At 41.9% G+C, this 19,539-nt stretch overlaps 1 protein-coding gene across 1 annotated transcript; it reads left to right on the forward strand.

Moving 5' to 3' along the window:
- The first annotated feature begins 1,763 nt into the window (after positions 1-1,763).
- On the forward strand, positions 1,764-19,421 carry slc25a48 (solute carrier family 25 member 48). The gene is made up of 7 exons (XM_085172307.1): positions 1,764-1,966; positions 4,551-4,594; positions 5,130-5,201; positions 6,155-6,407; positions 8,120-8,410; positions 16,498-16,631; positions 18,008-19,421. The coding sequence occupies exons 1-7, from the start codon at positions 1,912-1,914 to the stop codon at positions 18,110-18,112; spliced, it is 954 nt and encodes a 317-aa protein (XP_085028433.1). The 5' UTR covers positions 1,764-1,911; the 3' UTR covers positions 18,113-19,421.
- Positions 19,422-19,539: the final 118 nt, after the last annotated feature.

The raw sequence follows: 19,539 nt of genomic DNA on the forward strand, positions 1-19,539 counted from the left end.
CCAACTAGAGTTTTAAATTTTAATATAAAATGAGCAACAGTAGGGTGGAGGCTGCCCTTTTTGCAGCGATCTCGTATAGAAAACTATTCCGCACGTATATAAAACAGGTCCACTGCTCCAAACCGTAAAGGCGTAAAACCGTAAAGGGACCTCTAGCTAATACGTCGGGTTATAGCTGAAAACTAGCTTTACTTTGTTGTCTGGGTCAAATTTGCTAGCGAGAGACAGAGACAGGCGTTGAAAGGCTGCTCCAACGGAACTTATTGTTTCGGAGGAAAACACGAACAAACTGTACAGTCCATCCAGTCTTAATATCTTACTTACAACTGGGCGCGTCAGGCACTCTTTTTGGCTGCAGTGCATACGTAACGGGTATGGCAGTCCATTCTCCCTGCAGCACGGACTACACTGCCTATGAGGCTACATTCTTTAGGGCTGTGCCTGTAACACTTTGCCTATTACCTTCTTATTAAATAATTTTTGTGAATATTTTTTTTTTAATATTTCTTCACGTCATTTTGTGGGCTACAAATAGAGGTGACATGGGCCGCGAGATTGAGACCCAGGCATTAGACCCTCTTAATGCGCGTTTTGTTTAGGTTTCCACCGGCGTGGAATTACCAAAAATAGAGAGGGCACAGCCTAACATAGGACAAACAGGAAAAGACCGCAGAGTAATCTATTTATTTCAACAAAGTAACTGTATTCTGAATACCACCTTTTTAAATGGTAACTGTAACGGAATACAGTTATTCATATTTTGTATTTTAAATACGTAACAGCGGTACATGTATTCCGTTACTCCCCAACACTGGTCACAATCAGCCAAGGATGAGCCTGCTGTAAAACCTAGCCCCGCCGTATCATGTGATGTCTTGAGGTCAATGTATTGTTATATGATTTGAGGATCCTTACCTTATAGTATAAAGTTCATCGAGGTGACTGTTGTTGATGCCACAAAAATAAAACTGAAATCATATTTATAAGCAGTTTGTGTAACTGCAGTCTTCAATTTGTAACCCAGGGGTGGGGAAATTCCAGGCCTCAAAGGGCCGGTGTCCTGCAGGTTTTAGATGTGTCCTTGATCCAGCACCGCTCATTTAAATGGCCAAATTACCTCCTCAACATGTCTTAAAGTTCTCCAAAGGTCTTGTAATGAACTAATCATTTGATTCAGGTGTGTGGAACCAGGGTGATCTAAAACCTGCACGTCACCGGCCCTTGAGGGCTGGAATTCCCCACCCCTGTTGTAACCCTTCTTGTTTTTAAAGAAATCAGATCTTCATCAAACACCTTCTATGATGTTCTCTTTATTATTGTTTTTTTTTTTTTTACTTTTCCCTTCAGCAGACAATTTTTATCCAGCTCAGTCTGTTTGAGTGCAGCTCTGTTTCACAGCTGTGTCACTGATCACACTCCACCATTCATATATATGAAGTGTATAGAAGATCAATATAAGCACAAGCTGCTTTAATTACATCCATGATGATCATTTTACAGCACATACAGGAAGTTACTTTTTCTTGTCCGTCTTTAAGAGTTTTACTCTTATTGGGCAGGCTGAGGTGAAGTACGAGAAAGGTCAAAGTGTGCAGCAGTATCTGTTTTTCTGCTCAGCTTTCCTCATGGCTCATTTCCATCCCGGCCTCTCTATAGGCCGCATAGCTTTGGATAGCTCACTTCTGATTGGCCAGCAGAACGGCCTCGCAGATTCAGGCTTTGCTCTGATTGGTTGCTAGTGACAACTCCCGGAGTTACCTTCTATAAGCTGTTTTTTTCCCTTCTTGTGAAAAAAGTTTGGGCCGATACATGATCAGCGGGAGCCGGCAGCAGTAAGTGTTCTGTCCCGTGGAGAGCGCGCAGACTGTGAGATTACTGGCGTGGGGCGCGCAGAGCAGCTCCAAGTGGAAGATGCAGACCTCCAAAAGTTTCCGCGTGGATGATTTCATCGCAGGATGGATCGCAGGTGAGTTCCTCAGTCAGACACTCCGTCAATGCGTCACTCCGTCAATGTTTTCAGTGGATCTTTGTTGGGTGTGTGGGGCGAACTGAAGAGGGCATGGGTGGGAGGTGGAGGGAGGCTCAACAGCGCGTTTGTTTGGGTCCAGTGAGCTTCACACAGAACTCCACAGACACTCACAATCCTCCGTTGTTGTACTGTAAAAACACGTTTATCAGGGGAAAAAACGTCATGAGCTCCGCGTGCATCCTCATCCAGATAAACAATGGAGGCTCTGCGCAGACTCCCACCCCCACCCGAACCCCTCATGTTCCCACAGTGTCACCGCAACGTGTCACCGCAACGAGGCTCACCGCCTCCGTTTACTCGGAAAGCTGCTCGCTAAATGCTCTCTCCCCTCGGTCAGTCTACAGGATTCAGTCTGCGCACGTTTTTATTCTAAGGACAAAAATTCGCTTTTTCCAAGCTTAATGCGTGCTGTGTCTGGGCTAGCCGCTAGGGGCTTTATTTGAATTGTTCTATGAAACCGAAATTATAAAAAGATGTAAAACAAATTAAAACCTGACATATAAAAACAAAAAAGCACATAAAGCCCTGCAAAACACATTATCTGTTTAAGCTGTCATATAGTGATATTCTAAATCCCAGCTGTAATACAAAACACAGAAAAACCCTGACATTGTTAATATTCAGCAAGTCTGGTTTGGATAGGAAAAAGCTCCAGCTGAAAAGCTAAGACAGTCTCTGGGCTTATTAATTTTGCTTTATTTTGCAATGTGAAGCCCTGCTGCCAGTTGGACATTGCATTATTATGATGTCAGAGTCACACCCGAGCTTTTGCAGTCACAAAGAAGGTTACACAACGAGCTGGTGCCGAAAATCTATGTAGACCTACTTCTTTTCTCCAAATGTTCAGCTGAAGCAATAGCGGTGATCCTATCAATAAAAGCTTTTTGGAGGCCGATGATGAACTCAGAAAAACCCCACAAGTTTGGTTCAAGTGCAGGACTTCTAATCTGATTTTAAACGACAGTGTCCAGGGGCGCATTGCATTTTTCTGTCATCACCAAGATTTCACGTTTTTTGGCTGCTTTGCAAAATGCAATTAAATTTAAATTTTAAAAAAAGAAGAAGAATAGAAAGCTAGAAATAGACCTTAAAGAATATCTCAATGATTTCCCTGAATGTTATAATATATTAAGAAACGTATGCGGCCTCATTTGCAGCTTGACTTTGTGTTTCACTGCCTTCACAGCAAAGGTGAACTGACGTTTTTTAAAAAAGTATATACGTTTTGCAGGGTTACAAATTCAGTATGAAATCACTGTGATTTTTAATATTTGCGATATGTCGACCAACCTTCCAGTTCTATAGCAGTAAATGGACTGATTCTTATATAGCGCTTTTCTACTCTCTCAGAGCGAGAGTAGAGTACTCAGAGTACTCTCTCAGAGCACTCAAAGCGCTCTATACAACATGCCACATTCACCCAATCACACCCATTCTCACAAGCACTTTATCTATACTTAGTGCTATTAACTACATTCACACACATTCATACTCCGATGGATGCATCGGAGAGCAACTTGGGGTTAGTATCTTGCCCAAGGATACTTGACATGCAGACTGGAGGAGCCAAGGATCGAACCACCAACCTTCCGATCAGTAGGTGACCTGCTCTACCTCCTGAGCTACAGCCACCCCATCAGAATACCAGCAGCTGGCAGCCAGTTGAGTCAAGTCCCCTGAAGTTGTGCTCGATGATAAAGACTCTTTCAGATTGGTGGCAGCATGCTGTCAGTCTGTTTGCATTCATAAATTAGACAGAAGTTATTTAAAAACCTTTAAAAATCCAGTCAGACTGTGACTGTTTGCAGATAGGTTTGCTTCTATCGGCCCACCTGTGCCGTCACCATGTGATCTAAGTCTTGCTCAGTGTGCAACACCTTCAAGCTGTGGGTAATTATTTAGTCTCCACACTCCAGTTGGTCACAGAAGGTGGAATAATCATGAGGTACCTTCATCAAGCTGTGTGTGGATGGTTTTGATGTAATGTTACGTTTGCTCTGCTTCCTGATGGCGGTGCGTGCGGCAAACCCTCTTGTTTTTTTTATTTGATATTTGGTGTCCTTGCATCGATACAATATTGCCACACAAAATACTGCAGTACTATGCAGTATCAGTTTTCCCCGCACTTCTTGTAACTTTATGAAGTCACTGAACACTAACAGAAATTCTGTGGCCATGCACTGCTGGTTCTTGTCTGGGCAACAACTGAGCGAGATCCTGTGGCATGTATGTTGTGTGTGTGTGTGTTTGATACCCACGCATGCACACACACAGTAGCTCGCGTTCCCCCCTGTGATGGCTGCTCATTTGAAGTAAACTTTAAGCCCTGACTGCAAACATGCAGGTCTGATGTCCTGCAGTAAAAACAGTTTAAGACGCTTTAGTTTTTGGCTGAGACACGTTGCCTTTCAGCATGTTGGTTATGAGTAAAACTCTTGAGATTTTTGTGGAAAGTTGTCTCTGTTTTTCTCTCTCTGGCATTTTGTGCTTCATTCCTCTTTTCTTTCTGTTTTGGCTGCAGGAGCTTCCAGTGTGGTTGTTGGCCATCCGCTGGATACAGTAAAGGTATGTCAGACCTCTGGAATCATTTTACTGCAGCATTCCTCCACTTTTGTGTTATAGCTGTTATAAACATGGACAAGCCTGCAGCTCATTAAGTCATATACACTCTGTTGCACATTCTTTTGGGCCATTCTTTTTTTTATTTACGTCCTTATCCATCCTACAAATCAGGATCTGTGTTTGTATGACACATAGAGTCAGTTTCTTCCCTATAATTATAATTGAATTGATGTTTTGATGTCACATATTTCTTTTGCCAAAAAGAATTTAGTATGTGTAGCAGCTAAGGAAGGAAGCATTTATCAGAAATGATCTGAATGTGCTCAAAACCAGTGTGGGTGTTATGAACTGTCTTCAGTCAGAGATGTGTGCAATGACTCCAAGGTGAAAAGCCTGAATATTTTTGTCCAACAAACTCCAAAATAAGAAATCTGAAAACCTATGTTTCCCATTCGGGGGGAAAAAAAACCCAAATCAACTTTATTTATTCCTCATATGGAAATAACTTGTTTAAATAAAGTCAGTGGCACTGTTTCAGACTCGGCTCCAGGCAGGGAATGGCTACAGAAACACTCTGCACTGCATCCTCACCATCTACAGGAAGGAAACGGTAAACATTCAAACTTCTTCTCTTTCCTCCATTTCTGCATCTCTCCAAACAGTATAAACGGTAATAAGTTATCTGACATGCTTTGAAAATATGCTTTTCATTCACCCTGCAGTATATTTAACCAATATAAAACTGAATATGGATATATTGTATCTGTCCCAGTGTTTTTCCACACAACTCCGGTCAGTACATGAGAGTCCCTCAGAGCCAGGGTTAAGACAGATTTATAGGATCTGGACACAAAATGTGGTCCTTCAGAGCCCGATCAGAACTACAGCACTCATATCTAAGATTGAGTTAATCATTTCATCATGGATTGGACCTAAAACCACGTTCAGCTCAGAGCCAGCACTGCACAATATGCAAACATCCACAGTCATTCTGTCGCTTTAAGTTGTTTCCACAGCTCCCAGTCGCTTTATTTCTCCTGTGACCCAGTTTCCCAGCTGGATGCTTTAAGCTTTAATGCTTTTAAGACCTTTTGTTTACCACCACCATGAAAAGCTTAAACCAGCTGAGTGATGATAGCAGCTTATTTTACAGAAAAATAATACATTTAGGTGAGGCTAAATATGTGCAAAGGGTTGAATTTAAGCTGCATCTATCGGTTTTATCTCTTTGGGGTGTCATATGATAAGAAGTTTTTGGTGTGTCCGTTACAAATCACATGCCTGCTGCTCTCAGAGGTCACATGATTTATTCAGCTATGTTTGATTCTCACCATATGTCTCCCCAGACTGTAACCGCCTCCTCAGGTTGGCCCGAGGAAAGGTTTCCATACTATTTGGCAGCAGCTGCACCCCATATTTAATTCTGTGCATGTCATCAGTGTAAACGCCTCACTTACAGTTCTTTACTGTTCCCTCCACACTTTTCCTGCTTTTACCCGTGCATATGTATGTTTTTTCACATGTTGTGCTGACCTTCTTGCTTCCCTCTCGACTCTTTTTCAGGTCACAGGATTCTTTAAGGGCATGTCTTTCCCCCTGGCTAGCATCACGGTCTACAACTCTGCCGTGTTTGGCTTCTTCAGTAACACTCAAAGACTCATAAGCAATTATCGCTATGGCGACGGGCAGCATCCCTGCAGCATGTTGGACCTGACAATGGCCAGCATGCTGACCGGACTGATGTCCGTGAGCCTGGGAGCTCCAGTGGATTTGGTTAAGATCAGACTGCAAATGCAAACGCAGATGGTTCTAGCAGGTAACGTGGGGATCACTTTTTTCAGATCGGGACCCTTTGTTTTTGTAGCTTAGCCTTGAAAAAAAGGTTTTGCTGTTTTTAACCTCTCTAAGATTTTGGCACATAGACAGCACACGCCCAGATAAAAAGCAGCCTTGTCTGCATAGTAACAACTTTGTCCCAAATTCACCTCTGTCAGAGGAAGCTCAAATAATGGCTTTGTTTTTAATCCTCGTTCTTTTCTAAAATTTCAAAGAGAACAAGTTGACTAAGGATCGCATCAAAGAGAGTTAAGCTGTGCCCTTTCTGCTCGTTAATTACCGGCCAGCCACAAACTGCCATGTGGCATTCATCAGAGGACATTAATACATGAAATGCTGACACAGCTCCAGCTTCTGTTCTGCAATGTTTCCTTCTTATTATATCATGAACTTTTGGGGATACAAAGTTCTCGCCGAGCTGCTGTCTTTGATAGTCAAATAGTTAAATAGTTTACTTTTGTATTTATTATCTAAATCGAGCAAGACCTATCTAGACTGAGTGTCACGGTAACATAGCCTCAGAACTCAATATGAATATGTCCTGATGACACAGACATCAAAACATGCTGCAGAAAACATTTCTGCTCGTGTCATCTTTTCCATAACTACATGCTGATATTCACTGATACACAGAATAACATTACAGCATCTATAAGTGTATCAGGATGTTTGGCAGCATATGGTAAATATTAATAAAGAACGTTTAATATGAAAGTGGCCATAAACAGCTGCCAGAGAGGTAACTGTTCATCTAAGAGAGATCTGAGGAGCTGAGCCATTAGAAGAACACAGTTTCCCTTCAGTTCTACTTATTAACCCTTTATCCCTCATATGCACCAATGCAGTGCTGGTAGAGGGTCCTGGTCTTTAAGTGTGCTGTCATATTGTGTACAGAGATTTTTCCTTTCTAACAAAATCTCATTTTTCTGTGTTTGTAGCATTTTTAGGACCTTTGAATGATGGATTTAAGGACTAAATGTCAATTTTCTCCACAGTTAGGAACCCTTTCTTGCATGAATATAAAGTCTGTCGTTATATTGTTTCTTGGTCTTGTGATTTCTGGCCCGCGTCTTTCTGTTAAACAATAAAATAATAAAGCCGAGCACAGAGGGATTCCAGTCAGACATTTCTAGCTTTCTACATGTTTACAGTGTTTGACGGGCTCATACATCTTCCACCGGTCACTATGATTAATCACATTTCTTTCATTGGACTTGACTTTGAATAGAGCCGACTCTTTTATGATGGAGCAAAGTGTCAGCGAGTTCAGCCAGGGTCAGGAAACCGTTTCACTGTAAACTCAGCATTACATACTGCAATTAGCATGACTGACTTACTGAGCCCGATACTTGGTATGATCACCGTCACTAAAACAGAAAGTCATTTCACTCTAATGTAAAAGGACTGCTACATATTAACGGTATTGTGTTTGTCGGTTGGTTCTTTTCCACATGATATGGAAAGACTCGAGCACCTTCCTGTGTTTCAGACACCAACGTTTTTGGACTGTGAGAAAGAAACAAAAAAGTTTGAAAAACGTTCTGCTGAGACTGAAAATCCCCTGAAGTTGAAACACCTTTGCTTAAAGTTCCCAGAGATGAGGACACATAGAGGAGAACAAACTGGATGAAGCAGATCCCTAACTAACCTGCTCACTGACTTCACTCTCATATATTTTTGTTTTTTAAACAGAGAACCTCCACCTTGCGGGCAACATGTCAAATGGCACCAACATCCGTCTGCGCTCCGTCAGCATTCCCAGCCAGCAGCAGCTGTACCGAGGGCCCATCCACTGCATCAGCAGCATCCTGCAGACCGAGGGCCTCCAGGGCCTGTACAGAGGAGCCGGAGCCATGATCCTGAGGGACGTACCTGGATACACGCTCTACTTCATCCCTTACGCCATCTTCTGCGACCTGCTGAGGCCGGACGACACTTCGAGCCCACATCCATGTTCCATCTGGCTGGCAGGAGGACTGGCAGGTAAATGTCACCAAAACAAAGTTTCCTCTGATATTTTCAGTGTCATTAGCGTTGTTTGAGTTATTGGTGACTTTAGACGTCAGTTAAATTTATGCCTGTTGCCACAGACCTGTGAGTCAGATGTACAGGAAAACATTTGTGGAAGTTCTTTCCTCGTCCACTCACCGCTGAGCTGGGTGATGGGTCACTGTGCACCAAATTAACAACAAAGGAGAAAAGGAGTGAACAGACAGCTGGCCGTACTCAAAGTGCTGATTCTGGGTCTTTGGGAGGAAGCTGATGACTTTGTTAGGACACACAGTAGCTAACATTAACCTGTGATGTCAATGCAGCAGTTCTGGCAGTTTCAATGTGAGCCTGACTGGACTGGATGTGATGTGGCAGCGCTGCAGCGGTAGAAGAATTAGACGAGCCTTAGGTGCACAGTCAGAGCACAATTAAACCTGCTATTAAAACCTTTGTTATTTATTTAAGGTTTTATTTCAGAGTCCGACTCATTTGAAAATGTTTTGAGACCTTCACACACCCTGAAGTGTCTGCTTTAACCTTAACATAACCTTGTTCTTCAGAGCTGTCCTTCTGTTAGTAATGAACCAGAGCAGGTCGATGTCAGCTGAACATGTGAGAATAAAAGTGATTAGATCATAAGGTTTTCTTCTTTCGTATTTTTGCTAAAACCTCTTTATATTTCTCTACTTGTATCAGTTACAGTTACACTGGCAGAACCTCCCAGAGATAATAAAAGTTAATTATTAATAAGATATAAGTAAACGCTTCCGCTGATGCCAGTCGGCATTAAACCAAACTGTTGCACAACCAGAGCCACCAGTAACCCCCAATTACAAGGAATTTGGCAAGAAATCAAGAACTTCTGAACAATGGCCAGAAATCACTCTGGGTCTGTCAGATGGGACTAGAGCACGGACAAACCAGTAATTCCATTAAGTGATAAATCTTTGAGTATGTTACTTTTGTTTTTTGGGGGGGGGGTTTTCTTCAGGTTTATGAACTGATAGACTCAGATGAAACTGTACTGTAAAACAACAGCTGACACTGTTTTCTTTTCTTATATAAGATGACAGAAGTCTGAGATATTTTTAGTTTGGGGTCAGATCAGTGCTATTATTGATACTTATTGATCAATACTTTTACATAATTAAGTCACTGTAGCATCTATTCAGTGTCCAAAAAAACTAAAGTTGCACATTATCTTTGCCCTCGCTCCTCTGATTCAGTTGTTGATGAAATGTCGCAGCTCTTCAGTTCAATTCAATTCAATTCAATTCAATTCAATTCAATTTTATTTATATAGCGCCAAATCACAACAAAAGTCGCCTCAAGGCGCTTCATAGATACAGAGAAAAACCCAACAATCATATGACCCCCTATGAGCAAGCACTTTGGCGACAGTGGGAAGGAAAAACTCCCTTTTAACAGGAAGAAACCTCCAGCAGAACCAGGCTCAGGGAGGGGCGGCCATCTGCTGCGACCGGTTGGGGTGAGAGAAGGAAGACAGGATTAAAGACATGCTGTGGAAGAGAGACAGAGGTTAATAACAGATATGATTCAATGCAGAGAGGTCTGTTAATACATAGTGAGCGAGAAAGGTGACTGGAAAGGAAAAACTCAATGCATCATGGGAATCCCCCGGCAGCCTACATCTATTGCAGCATAACTAAGGGAGGATTCAGGGTCACCTGGTCCAGCCCTAACTATATGCTTTAGCAAAAAGGAAAGTTTTAAGCCTAATCTTAAAAGTAGAGATAGTGTCTGTCTTCCGAATCCAAACTGGAAGCTGGTTCCACAGAAGAGGGGCCTGAAAACTGAAGGCTCTCCCTCCCATTCTACTTTTAAATACTCTAGGAACAACAAGTAGGCCTGCAGAGCGGGAGCGAAGTGCTCTAATAGGGTGATATGGTACTACAAGGTCATTAAGATAAGATGGGGCCTGATTATTTAAGACCTTGTATGTGAGGAGCAGGATTTTGAATTCAATTCTGGATTTAACAGGAAGCCAATGAAGGGAAGCCAAAACAGGAGAAATATGCTCTCTCTTTCTAGTCCCTGTCAGTACTCTTGCTGCAGCATTTTGGATTAGCTGAAGGTTTTCAGTGAGTTTTTTGGACATCCTGATAATAATGAATTGCAGTAGTCTAGCAATAAATAGTCTAGTAATAAATGCATGAACTAGTTTTTCAGCGTCACTCTGAGACAGGATATTTCTAATTTTAGAGATGTTGCGCAAATGGAAGAACGCAGTCTTACATATTTGTTTAATATGTGCGTTGAAGGACATATCCTGGTCAAAAATGACTCCAAGGGTCCTCACAGTGTTACTGGAGGCCAAGGTAATGCCATCCAGAGTAAGAATCTGCTTAGATACCATATTTCTAAGCTTTTCAGCGCCGAGTACAATGACCTCAGTTTTATCTGAATTAAGAAGCAGAAAGTTAGTGGCCATCCAGGTCTTTATGTCTTTAAGACATTCCTGCAGTTTAACTAATTGATGTGTGTTATCTGGCTTCATGGACAGATAGAGCTGGGTGTCATCTGCATAGCAGTGAAAATGTATGCTATGTCTTCTAATGATGCTGCCTAGGGGAAGCATGTATAATGTAAACAGAATTGGTCCTAGCACTGAACCCTGTGGAACTCCATAATTAACCTCAGTGTGTGAAGAGGACTCTCCATTTACATGCACAAATTGGAGTCTATTAGATAGATATGATACAAACCACTGCAGTGCAGTACCTGCAATACCTACAGCATGTTCTAATCGCTCTAATAGGATATTATGGTCAACAGTATCGAATGCTGCACTAAGGTCTAGCAGGACAAGCACAGAGATGAGTCCACTGTCAGAGGCCATAAGAAGATCATTTGCAAAAATAAACCATTCCTCTGCAGATGATCTGTTAGCTGTTTGACAACTACTATATGAAAGGAAGGTTGGAGATTGGCCTATAATTAGCTAAGACTGCTGGGTCTAGAGATGGCTTTTTGAGTAAAGGTTTAACTGCAGCCACCTTGAAGGCCTGTGGTACATAGCCGATTATTAGAGATAGGTTGATCATATTTAAGATCGAAGAATTAATTAATGGCAGGACTTCTTTGAGCAGTTTTGTAGGAATGGGGTCTAAAAGACACGTTGATGGTTTGGAGGAAGTAATTATTGAAGTTAACTCAGAAAGATCGATTGGAAAAAAAGAGTCTAACTTAACATCAATGGTACTAAGAGTAGCTGTAGATAATATTACATCTGTGGCATGATTATTGGTAATTTTTTCTCTAATGATAAAAATTTTATTTGTGAAGAAGTTCATGAAGTCATCACTAGTTAACGTTAAAGGGATGGTTGGCTCAAAAGAGCTCTGACTTTTTGTCAGCCTGGCTACAGTGCTGAAGAGAAACCTGGGGTTGTTCTTATTTTCTTCAATCAGTGACGAATAGTAAAATGTTCTGGCTTTGCGGAGGGCTTTCTTATAAAGCAACAAACTATTTCTCCAGGCTAAATGATGATCCTCTAAATTTGTGACACTCCATTTCCTCTCCAGATTACAAGTCATCTGCTTTAGGGTACGTGTTTGAGAATTATACCACGGAGTCAGGTACTTCTGATTAGAGACCTTAGTTTTCACTGGAGCTACAGTATCCAGAGTCGTACGTAGTGAGGAGGTGAAATTATTAACAAGATAATCGACCTCTGTTGGGGTAGCGTTCAGATAGCTGCTCTGCTCTGTGTTGGTACAGGGCATTGACGATGATAACAGTGGCTGGATTATATTCTTAAACTTAGTTACAGCGCTTTCAGAAAGACATCTACTTTGATAAAGTCTACTCTCCACTGCTGTGTAATCAATTATTGTAAATGTAAATGTTATCAGGAAATGATCAGACAGGAGAGGGTTTTCAGGAAACACTGTTAAATGTTCAGTTTCTATGCCATATGTTAAAACAAGATCTAGAGTGTGATTAAAGTGGTGGGTGGGTTCTTTTACATTTTGAGAGAAACCAATTGAGTCTAATAACAGATTAAATGCCATGTTGAGGCTGTCATTTTTAGCATCTACATGGATGTTAAAATCACCCACAATAATTATTTTATCTGAGCTCAGAACTAAATTAGATATAAAGTCTGAGAAATCAGACAGAAACTCTGTGTAAGGCCCAGGTGGACGATAGATGATAACAAGTAAGACTGGTTTCTGAGTTTCAAAGCTGGGGTGGACAATGTTAAGCATCAGGCTTTCAAATGAATTAAAAGTCTGTCTTGGTCTTTCATTAATTAATAGACTGGTGTGAAAAATTGCTGCCACACCTCCCCCTCGACCTGTGCTTCGAGATTTCTGGTAGTTAGAATGACTCGGGGGTGTTGATTCATTTAAATTAACATAATCATCCTGCTGCAACCAGGTTTCTGTAAGGCAGAGTAAATCAATTTGTTGATCAATTATTAAGTCATGTACTAACAGAGACTTGGAGGAGAGAGACCTAATATTTAATAATCCACATTTCACTGTTTTACTCTTTGGTTCAGATGTGGATACTGTATTGTTCTTTCTTTGTAAATGTTTAAGTTGTTTGTTGCTGGTTTTTAGTCTGTTTTTTGTCTTTTTGGAAGCTGACACAGTCTCTATGGAGATGGGTTTTTGGGGGGGTAGCAGGAGGAGAGAAGCTGCAGAGAGGCGTGTAAGACTGCAACTCTGCTTCCTGGTCCCAACTCTGGATAGTCATATTTTGAGGGGTTTAATAAATTTGTCCATATTTCTAGAAATGAGAGCTGCTCCATCCAAAGTGGGATGGATGCCGTCTCTCCTAACAAGACCAGGTTTCCTCCAGAAGGTTTGCCAATTATCTATGAAGCCCACATCGTTTCTGGGACACCACTCAGACAGCCAGCAATTTAAGGAGAACATGCGGCTAAACATGTCACTCCTGGTCTGATTGGGGAGGGGACCAGAGAAAACTACAGAGTCCGACATTGTTTTGGCAAAGTTGCACACCGATTCAATATTGATTTTAGTGACCTCCGATTGGCGTAACCGGGTGTCATTACTGCCGACGTGAATTATGATTTTTCTGAATTTACGTTTATCCTTAGCCAGCAGTTTTAAATTTCCTTCAATGTCGCCTGCTCTGGCCCCTGGAAGACAATTGACTATGGTTGCCGGTGTCTCTAGCTTCACATGTCTGAGAACAGAATCACCAATTACCAGAGTTTGACCCCCAGCGGGTGTGTCGCCGAGAAGGGAAAAACGGTTAGACACATGAACGGGTTGGTGGTGTACCTGGGGCTTCTGTTTAGGACTATGCTTCCTCCTCACCATCACCCAGCCGCCCTCTTTCCCCAGCTGCTTGGGATCTGCCGGGGAACAGCTAGCGGGGCCTACGCTATCTTCGGCTGCACCAGCTACAGGGGCCTGGCTAGCTAAGGGTGAATGACGGGTGCGAAGCCGAGTCTCCAATTCAGTAATCCTGGCCTCCAGAGCTGCAAATATGCTACATTTGTTACAGATATCATTACTGCTAAAGGAGGCCGAGGAGTAACTAAACATCTGACACAATGAGCAAGAAAGTGCAGGAGGGACTGGTGAAGTAGCCATGGTGCTAACGAGTCGGCTACGAGCTAAGCTAAGCTAGCGAAACAGTACAGAGACAGTGAGTGAATACTTTGGCTATAAAGAAGAACAAAGGGGGGGCGACGCAGTATCTGCACAGTCCATTTTCAAGGTTTATCTTTGACTTTCAATCTTCAGTTGAACTCAGGACTCCACAGTCTCACCCACGCTTAAACCACAGCATGTCTGCTTTCTCTCTGGGAACTTTTAAAAAACCTCAACAGCTGCGTCAGATTATTCAAAGGAGAAAAATAAGGACGAGTGCTGCACAGCATGTTCTCATAAAACATAAAACACACATTTAAGGCCAAAAAAACCAAAACAACAACAACAACTAAAAACAAACCCTCGTAAAACTACAACAGCTCCCTAACTCTAAAAGCTTTCTGAACTAAGAACGGAAACGTACTGAGTACACAGAAAGTGTGCTTCAGATGAAGCACGTGAAGATTATACTCTGGAAAAAGAATGTATTTAAAAGTGGTTAATTAAATTGCTAAGCAAATAAGCTACTCAGAAACACCACTGTGTTTGAGCAGGAACAGGAAGTGATACTCTACCACAGAGCGAGCGAACACAAAATGACAGCCAAAAGTTGTGTCTTATTTTAACAATTCATGACACTGAGGCTAAAATGTGATGAAGTTCTTTTTAAACTTGGTTCAAGCTGTAATGTTCACACTGTTAACAAGGTATGAACTGTAACAGCCTCAAAAATGTGGAGAGTCATTGCCTCCGACAGTTTGGCTGTAAATAGGTCACTGTTATTATTCAGTTCAAAGGGTTTGGGGATAAAATCCAGACCTAAAGGTAACTTTGTTTTTTCAGTACCTTTATTTTTCCTTTACTTTCCTCTGCTGACACACATCATTGTCCTGCTGTGTCCCAGACCTTCTGCTCTGTACATAAACACCAGTATTGATCCGAGCAGGTCAGACCGAGCTGTGGGTGGTTTCTGTTTGTCTGACCAGCCTCTGAATGACGTTCGTGGGCTGTTATTAACCTGGCGAAGACTCTATATGTGACCGTATCTTTGTTCATTCGTAGGTTCCACAGAGCTGCAATAGCAAGAAATCAATATGAGCAAACACATCTGAGACCAATCAAGTTCTGGCTAGAGCAAACACATCTGAGACCAATCAAGTTCTGGCTGGTGCAAACGGATGCATGGAGTCGGAGGCTGGAGTTTCAGGGTTGTTTGGTCTCAGAGGTTAAAGCAGGCTCCACATGCAGACCAGCCAGCTGTGAACATCTGACTGAGTGAAAAATGTAGTGTGAGAGCAACGGTCAGCTGGGCGGCATAAATCTGAAATGCTGCCATGTTTAGCCTCCCATTAGGTCTGAATCCGTCGTAGTTGAACTACAACTCGGACAATATCCTGATGATTTTTCCTCCAAACCTTCAACAATGAGTTACAGTAAATGTTTTAATTATGTTCTGTACGTCTTAAAGTCTAAATAACCCTTAAAAACTCGTGTATCAGCTGATGCCAAGTCATTTCCTCTTTACTGCTGGCTGTGTGAGTGAATCTATTACAGATGTTATAAGGAGCGCCTGAATGCAGCATGTGAAGTTTGTGCTAAGCCCTGTAATCCTCATTTAACCCCCTAGGACTTGGCGTCCACATATGTGGACATCACATTTTGGGTTATTTAGACCAAAATTCTGGTAATGGCCTGCATTTGTATAGCGTTTTACTCAGTCCCTAAGGACTTTACACTACATCACCCACCCATTCACACACACATTCACACACTGGCAATGGCAAGCTACGTTGTAGCCACAGCTGCCCTGGGGCGCACTGACAGAGGCGAGGCTGCCGGACACTGGCGCCACCGGGCCCTCTGACCACCACCAGTAGGCAAACATGGGGTTAGTATCTTGCCCAAGGATATTTGGCATGCAGCCAGGAGGCAGCGTGGGATTGAACCACCGATCTTCTGATTAGTGGCTGACCTGCTCTGCCACCTGAGCTACAGCCACCCCAAATGCTCAATTTTGCTCTACATGGGCCTGATATCCACTTACGGGGACATTATACTGCTAGTGTTCTATCAAAATTTTAAACAAATATCCTCATTTGTTTAAAATCTTATTTTTCTTAAAAACAAAAATAAGGTAAAAAAAAAAAATCTGGTAATTCTTTGTTTTAGCATTCATCAGGCCCCAATATGCCCAAATATCAAAGAGAAATTAAAAATGCATGCTGGGGAAGAGTTTGGGTCTTAGGAGGTTAAAGATCCTCATTTTTGGCAAACTCCCTAAAAGGTTCCAGAAGCTGAACTGTGATCTTTGGTCCTACACAATAAAATGACAAAATCTTAGTATCAGAGGAGACTTTTACAGTCTGAGATTTTGTTATGTGCTTGCTCTAGTCCTTGTCTGGTTCCATATGTGACTTCCACCTGGTTTAGAGTCCTTGCACCATGACATCAGCAGGAAGTTCAGAGCTCTCTCCTCTTTCTCAGGGTCCATTTCCTGGGTCACAGCCACACCAACCGACGTGGTAAAGAGTCGAATGCAGGCTGATGCTCAGCTGCAGAGGAAGTACAAGGGAATTTTACACTGCATCATCCACAGCTACAAGACAGAGGGAGTACAGGTGAGTAATGACTTCAACCAGCCAAAACTATAAGAACACTGTTTTTAAGCACCTCGATCTGGCTCCACACAAACAGCAAAAACACCTTGCAAACTCAGTTACCCGCTGTGTTTGGACACTTAGCTGTGTCCTTGTGAGCTTTGTATCTGAGAATCCAGCAGAGCACACAAGTTACCGCAGCTTGAACACTGAAGCTTCTGCCTGAAGAATTCAACCAAGATGCACAAAGTTTGTCCATCAGACACACTGTAGTTTCTCTGATGGACAAACATTCATTCAGGGCTTCCTGATTGAATGTTGTGTGTGCTTGGGTCAACATGTTGTCCCTGAAATCGTATGAATATCTATTTAAAAAAAGAAAAAGAAAGAAATTTTACAAACATCTTACCAAACTGAGCCTCGATGACACGCCTCCACATGGGTAAGTCATGACACTCTCTGGGCATCAATGGGCCATATAGCTGCTACAAACATCTGTCCAATAAGCAGACTGAATACTCTCACATGTTTGAAGTTCACTTTATAGTTCCTCAAATGTTTCTGCTGAAAATATTTAAATTACAAGGAAAAAATTCTCTCCAGATACTTGGCATGAAACCTCTTCCCCAGCGAGGCTTAAAAGGTCTGTTACGCCTGCCTTTGTCACTGCCAACACCAAAAGTGATGTCAGAGATGCTGCTGAAAGTTGCCCTTTGGTGTTTCCACTCATCCTGCACCTCCAGAGATTTCTAGACCCTAACATGGACAACAACAAGAATTATATTTTAGGATTAAAAATATCATTTCCAGGAAAGAGGCCGTTCATACTGCTGATAATTGCAGTAATTATCAGTATTGTTAGTTTAGGGCAGCTGCGGCAACAAACCTTACTTTGGGGGGGTGGTCTAATAATTTTGCTAAGACCTGCACAGGATGAAAAAGCGAAACTCCTCGTCGTAAAAAAATATCCTCTTATAAAATAAAACGGGCTACATGCTGCAGAAAACCTTATGTGGGGTTATGTCAGGTCAGCATTTGCCACACGGCTGGTGTCCTGGCCTGAGATGAGCAAATGTTGCATCTGTGTGTCCGACCCGTGCTGTTCATAATGTCAAAGGTTGAAAACTGTAGACAAGCTATCGCAGTGTCCAGAAATCAGGAGGGGTCAGGTTCTGAGAAAGTAAACTGGACTGTTGATGTGAACAGAGGCCAGTGAGTTGGGTTACTACAGGCCAGCGTCCCCAAAGCAAAATCAACGTAACACTGCGGTCTGTGGGCTGTGTTCACCTTCACTCGTGTTTCCTGTCAGCACGGCACCAAAGATCTGGAATGATAACAGATGTGTGTAGACAGTTTAACTTATTTAATTCCAACTTTCTCTTTTTTTTAATGTTCAGGTGTTCTTCAGGGGAGCATCAGTGAACGCCATCCGAGGCTTCCCGATGAGCTCCACCATGTTCCTGACCTATGAACTCTCTCTGCGGTTCTTCAGGGGTCTTTAGGACACATTTTACTAATTAAAGGAGTCACACTGAGTTACTTGGAAAAATGAGCACAAAGCAAATAGAGCCCAGCGTCTCTGAGACGAGAAACCGGTGACAGTGTAAGTCATCTGATCAAACCTTTAGCTCACAGTCACACAGACAGTTTTATCACACCAGTGGCCAGCGATGTTACGCAATGCTGCTAGAGTTATTCAGAGATTAAAGATTTTAGTGTTGGTGCTGCAGAGTGATTGTGTGGAGCTATTTTTAGTTTTCTAAATTGGATCAGTTTCAGGTGAATTGCAATGATTGATCAAATCAAAAAGTATCTTCTTGTTATGTGTAGTATAATAGTTGAATGACATGTTGATGTCAGAATTTTACTGAAGCTGAATTTTTCTTTGCTGCATATTTACCAAAGAACTCTGTGTGTTCCTCCGAGGTTTGTTTTTGGGGCAAGTCTGAACTTCCTGTGAAAAAGACGGTCAGTATGGAGGTGATGTGCACAGTAATATTGTGTTAATACACAATAGCGCACTGTTAGCATGTGATTGGTGATCTGTAGGGAAAAGAAAGGAAGTCCGGTGATGAGGAGTAAAACTGACAAAGATGTCATGTGTAGTATTCAGCGCGTAATGTTTCATACTGAATACGATCAGCTAAAAGATTTTTAAACAGATCTCATGTATAACTTAGCTATTTCCCTTTGTAACCTCCACATGTAGAAGTGTTTATCTGGCCTTTATGTGCTGCACTTTATCTCGGAGAGATAAGCTCAATTGACCAAGTCAATGTGAAAATATGAGTTTGACATTTTCAATACAAGCAGAGGGTCAACATATTCTGTTACCTCTTAGTTGTAGGTTTACTTTATGAACTGGATGTACCTTACATATATTCAAAATGATAAAACGCATCATTTTAATGAGTTTCAGATGTTCTTTCTTCTGCTCTCTCGTTCTGTACTTTAAAATCCCGTTTATGTTGAAAATGGCACATCCACAGAGTCATAATATGAAATGTAGACTTCCATGCGGACTGTATGTGTGTTGCACACTAACGTCCTCTTGTACATTTGTTTGTGTGTTTCTTATATTAAGCAAAGTGAGTTTTACAAGTTCATAATTAAACCTCCTGCTAACAAACTTTCCACAGACTGCAGTTAAAAGCTTTGGAGTTTCACTCTGAAGTCAGATTAAAATTATAACAGGATTGATTGTTTTTTAAAACCCTGACATGTAAATATGTGTAAATATGTTCGCTGCCATTCCACATGACAGGGAGCCAGAAATTTCTTATTGTACATAAATAAAAGCTTTTAATCACACTGCTCTCCTTTTCTGAATCGGCTCTTCTCAGAATAATGTGACATTCATGTGACTTGTCATGTGACAGCTCGTCTACTTAGAGATAATGACCTGCGTCAGATAAACACTCCGTGATGT

Source organism: Neolamprologus multifasciatus, chromosome 2 (assembly GCF_963576455.1).
Source record: "Neolamprologus multifasciatus chromosome 2, fNeoMul1.2, whole genome shotgun sequence".
NCBI lineage: Eukaryota > Metazoa > Chordata > Actinopteri > Cichliformes > Cichlidae > Neolamprologus > Neolamprologus multifasciatus.